Genomic DNA, 2,055 nt, shown 5'->3' on the forward strand with positions numbered 1-2,055 from the left:
GGGTATGTCACAAAGACACAATGTCCCTTAACTCCCAAAATTGGCAGATACAATAGAGTAGGCAGCCCAGTCTGTTATTTCATAGTTGAAGATTCCTAACTCCCTTCACCCTAGGCAAATTAGCCGTTGACAATCCACGTTGGCGATTGTCTAAATGCACCAACAAAGAGGTTAGTTACGCATTATCTGCTCCTCACAGCTGTATTCGCCCACCAATACTTGTAGACATTACCTCCCTCCGATTACCCGTCATAAGTGGACTCTCGATCCTCCAGATTCCAAAAGTCCTCCAGCAGAAAAGAAACACTTCTCCGACAAATCCAGGTCACGACTGCTGCCTGCCAAAGGAGAGAAAAGTGAGTTAGATACAGGCACTCCAGAGCCCCAGATAGTGATGAAAGCCGATTCTTCTCCTCACTCAACATAGACAAATTCGTCAATCGCAATACAAGATTGCTAGATCTCTGGAGTCCCATATTTCTCATGTGCAAACTCCAAGTGAAATGGAAACGGCTCCCCAGGGGATAAGATCTCCGATTTTTGACTACAAGTTTGCCATTATTAGACGACTCCGAAAATTACATTGATGCTGCGATATACATTCCACAAGCCTCTTACGTCAACGCTTTGTCGGCACTTCACTTCATAGCACGAAGAAAGTGGCACACTAGGTGCATCGAGCCTGGCCTAGCTCTTCATGTGGCGACTCGAAAGTGCCAATGTCCTACCTTCTAAAGGACGACATCTCAAGCAGGAACAGCCAAATGGATGTTGAATTTGCCTTCGCGCACAAAACTGTCATAAGCTTCAGCGGTGCCCAGTCTAAACCAGATTCAATAACAGCAAAATCACTATTACCTGGAAACTTGACACCCACTCGCTCACCACATATGAACAAGTCATATGAGAAAACGATTTATGAGGGCAATAAAGCTAACGATAACGACGGCGAAGCGACGAAACCCACCGCACCTGAGCTCCGCACCATCTTCGGTGATATTCGGCTTATCGGCGCATTCAAACAAGGGTGTAAATCATTCCATTACATGTAGCTAACTTAAATGCAAAATATGTATTAAAGATGATGAGCAGATGCAATTTTTTTAAAATGACATTTTTGCTGCAAGAAACATTTATCAATTGAAATAGTATGCTAAGCACCAGTATAGCAGCTCCATTATAAATGCAATCCATTCATGCGATCGTTTTGCAATTGTAGCAAGTTTGCTGCTATTTGTTTAGTGTTTTTTGATACCTCTACAATTGACCCAATCTAAATGTTTTGTTTTTTTTCTTGCACACGCAGTTGAGCCATATTCAAGTGGGTGTGCAAGCCGTACGCTCCCACTTTGGTATGTGTTCGAACGAATGTGTATTATTCTACCTTGTGGAATTTGATGCTCTTCTTTTCAAGCTTAGGAGCCAACTACAATAGGCTGACCGCTGTATTAACACAGACCTTACTCCTGATGTTATAATAATGCTACGACACTACTAAATGATAGCAACTTCTTTTAGCAAATTTTTCTTGAGTAGATCTGCATCATCTTTAATGCGAGGATTTGTGTGCTTAATGGTCGTGACAACTTCTGAGGCTGGAATATTTGGAACGCTTTGCAATAACCGGAGTGGAAAATTGGCCTTTCGCCTTTACAACGGCTTCTTACATTTTGCGCGTAGTGAAATTGGTGGAAGTGTGACTTATTTGACCCCAACATGCATCTTTTGACAATTTGTTGATCGGTAGTCACCATTAAGTTTGCTCTGAATACATACATGCATATGCATTGAGGGCAACCGTTTGCACACGAATGGAGCACTTGTCGCTTTTGTTTTTTTATCGATCTATAAAGGTGTGACGAGTTGGAGGCTATCCATGTGGTGGCTTTTACAGGGTTCCGTTTTCTGATGCTTGATACAGATGGTTATTGTGGTGAGTCTCCTGCCATGCTGTCATTTGTGGAGCTCTGTAGTGATGGTGAGGCGGACGTCCAGAGGTACTAAAAGCTCCTGGTTGTTTGGTCGCCACTTCTGGTCAAGAGGTGGTATTCGTCA

General features: G+C 43.0%; 1 protein-coding gene across 1 annotated transcript; it reads left to right on the forward strand. All coding sequences in view use genetic code 11, as the record gives it.

Moving 5' to 3' along the window:
- Window positions 1-719: 719 nt before the first annotated feature.
- Window positions 720-2,004, forward strand: EGR_11081 (hypothetical protein; the record flags this gene model as incomplete). Its single annotated transcript, XM_024500330.1, has 2 exons — window positions 720-1,027; window positions 1,854-2,004. The coding sequence occupies 2 exons, from the start codon at window positions 720-722 to the stop codon at window positions 2,002-2,004; spliced, it is 459 nt and encodes a 152-aa protein (XP_024345256.1).
- Between the last annotated feature and the right edge of the window lie 51 nt (window positions 2,005-2,055).

Source organism: Echinococcus granulosus (assembly GCF_000524195.1).
Source record: "Echinococcus granulosus chromosome Unknown EG_S00367, whole genome shotgun sequence".
Lineage (NCBI taxonomy): Eukaryota > Metazoa > Platyhelminthes > Cestoda > Cyclophyllidea > Taeniidae > Echinococcus > Echinococcus granulosus.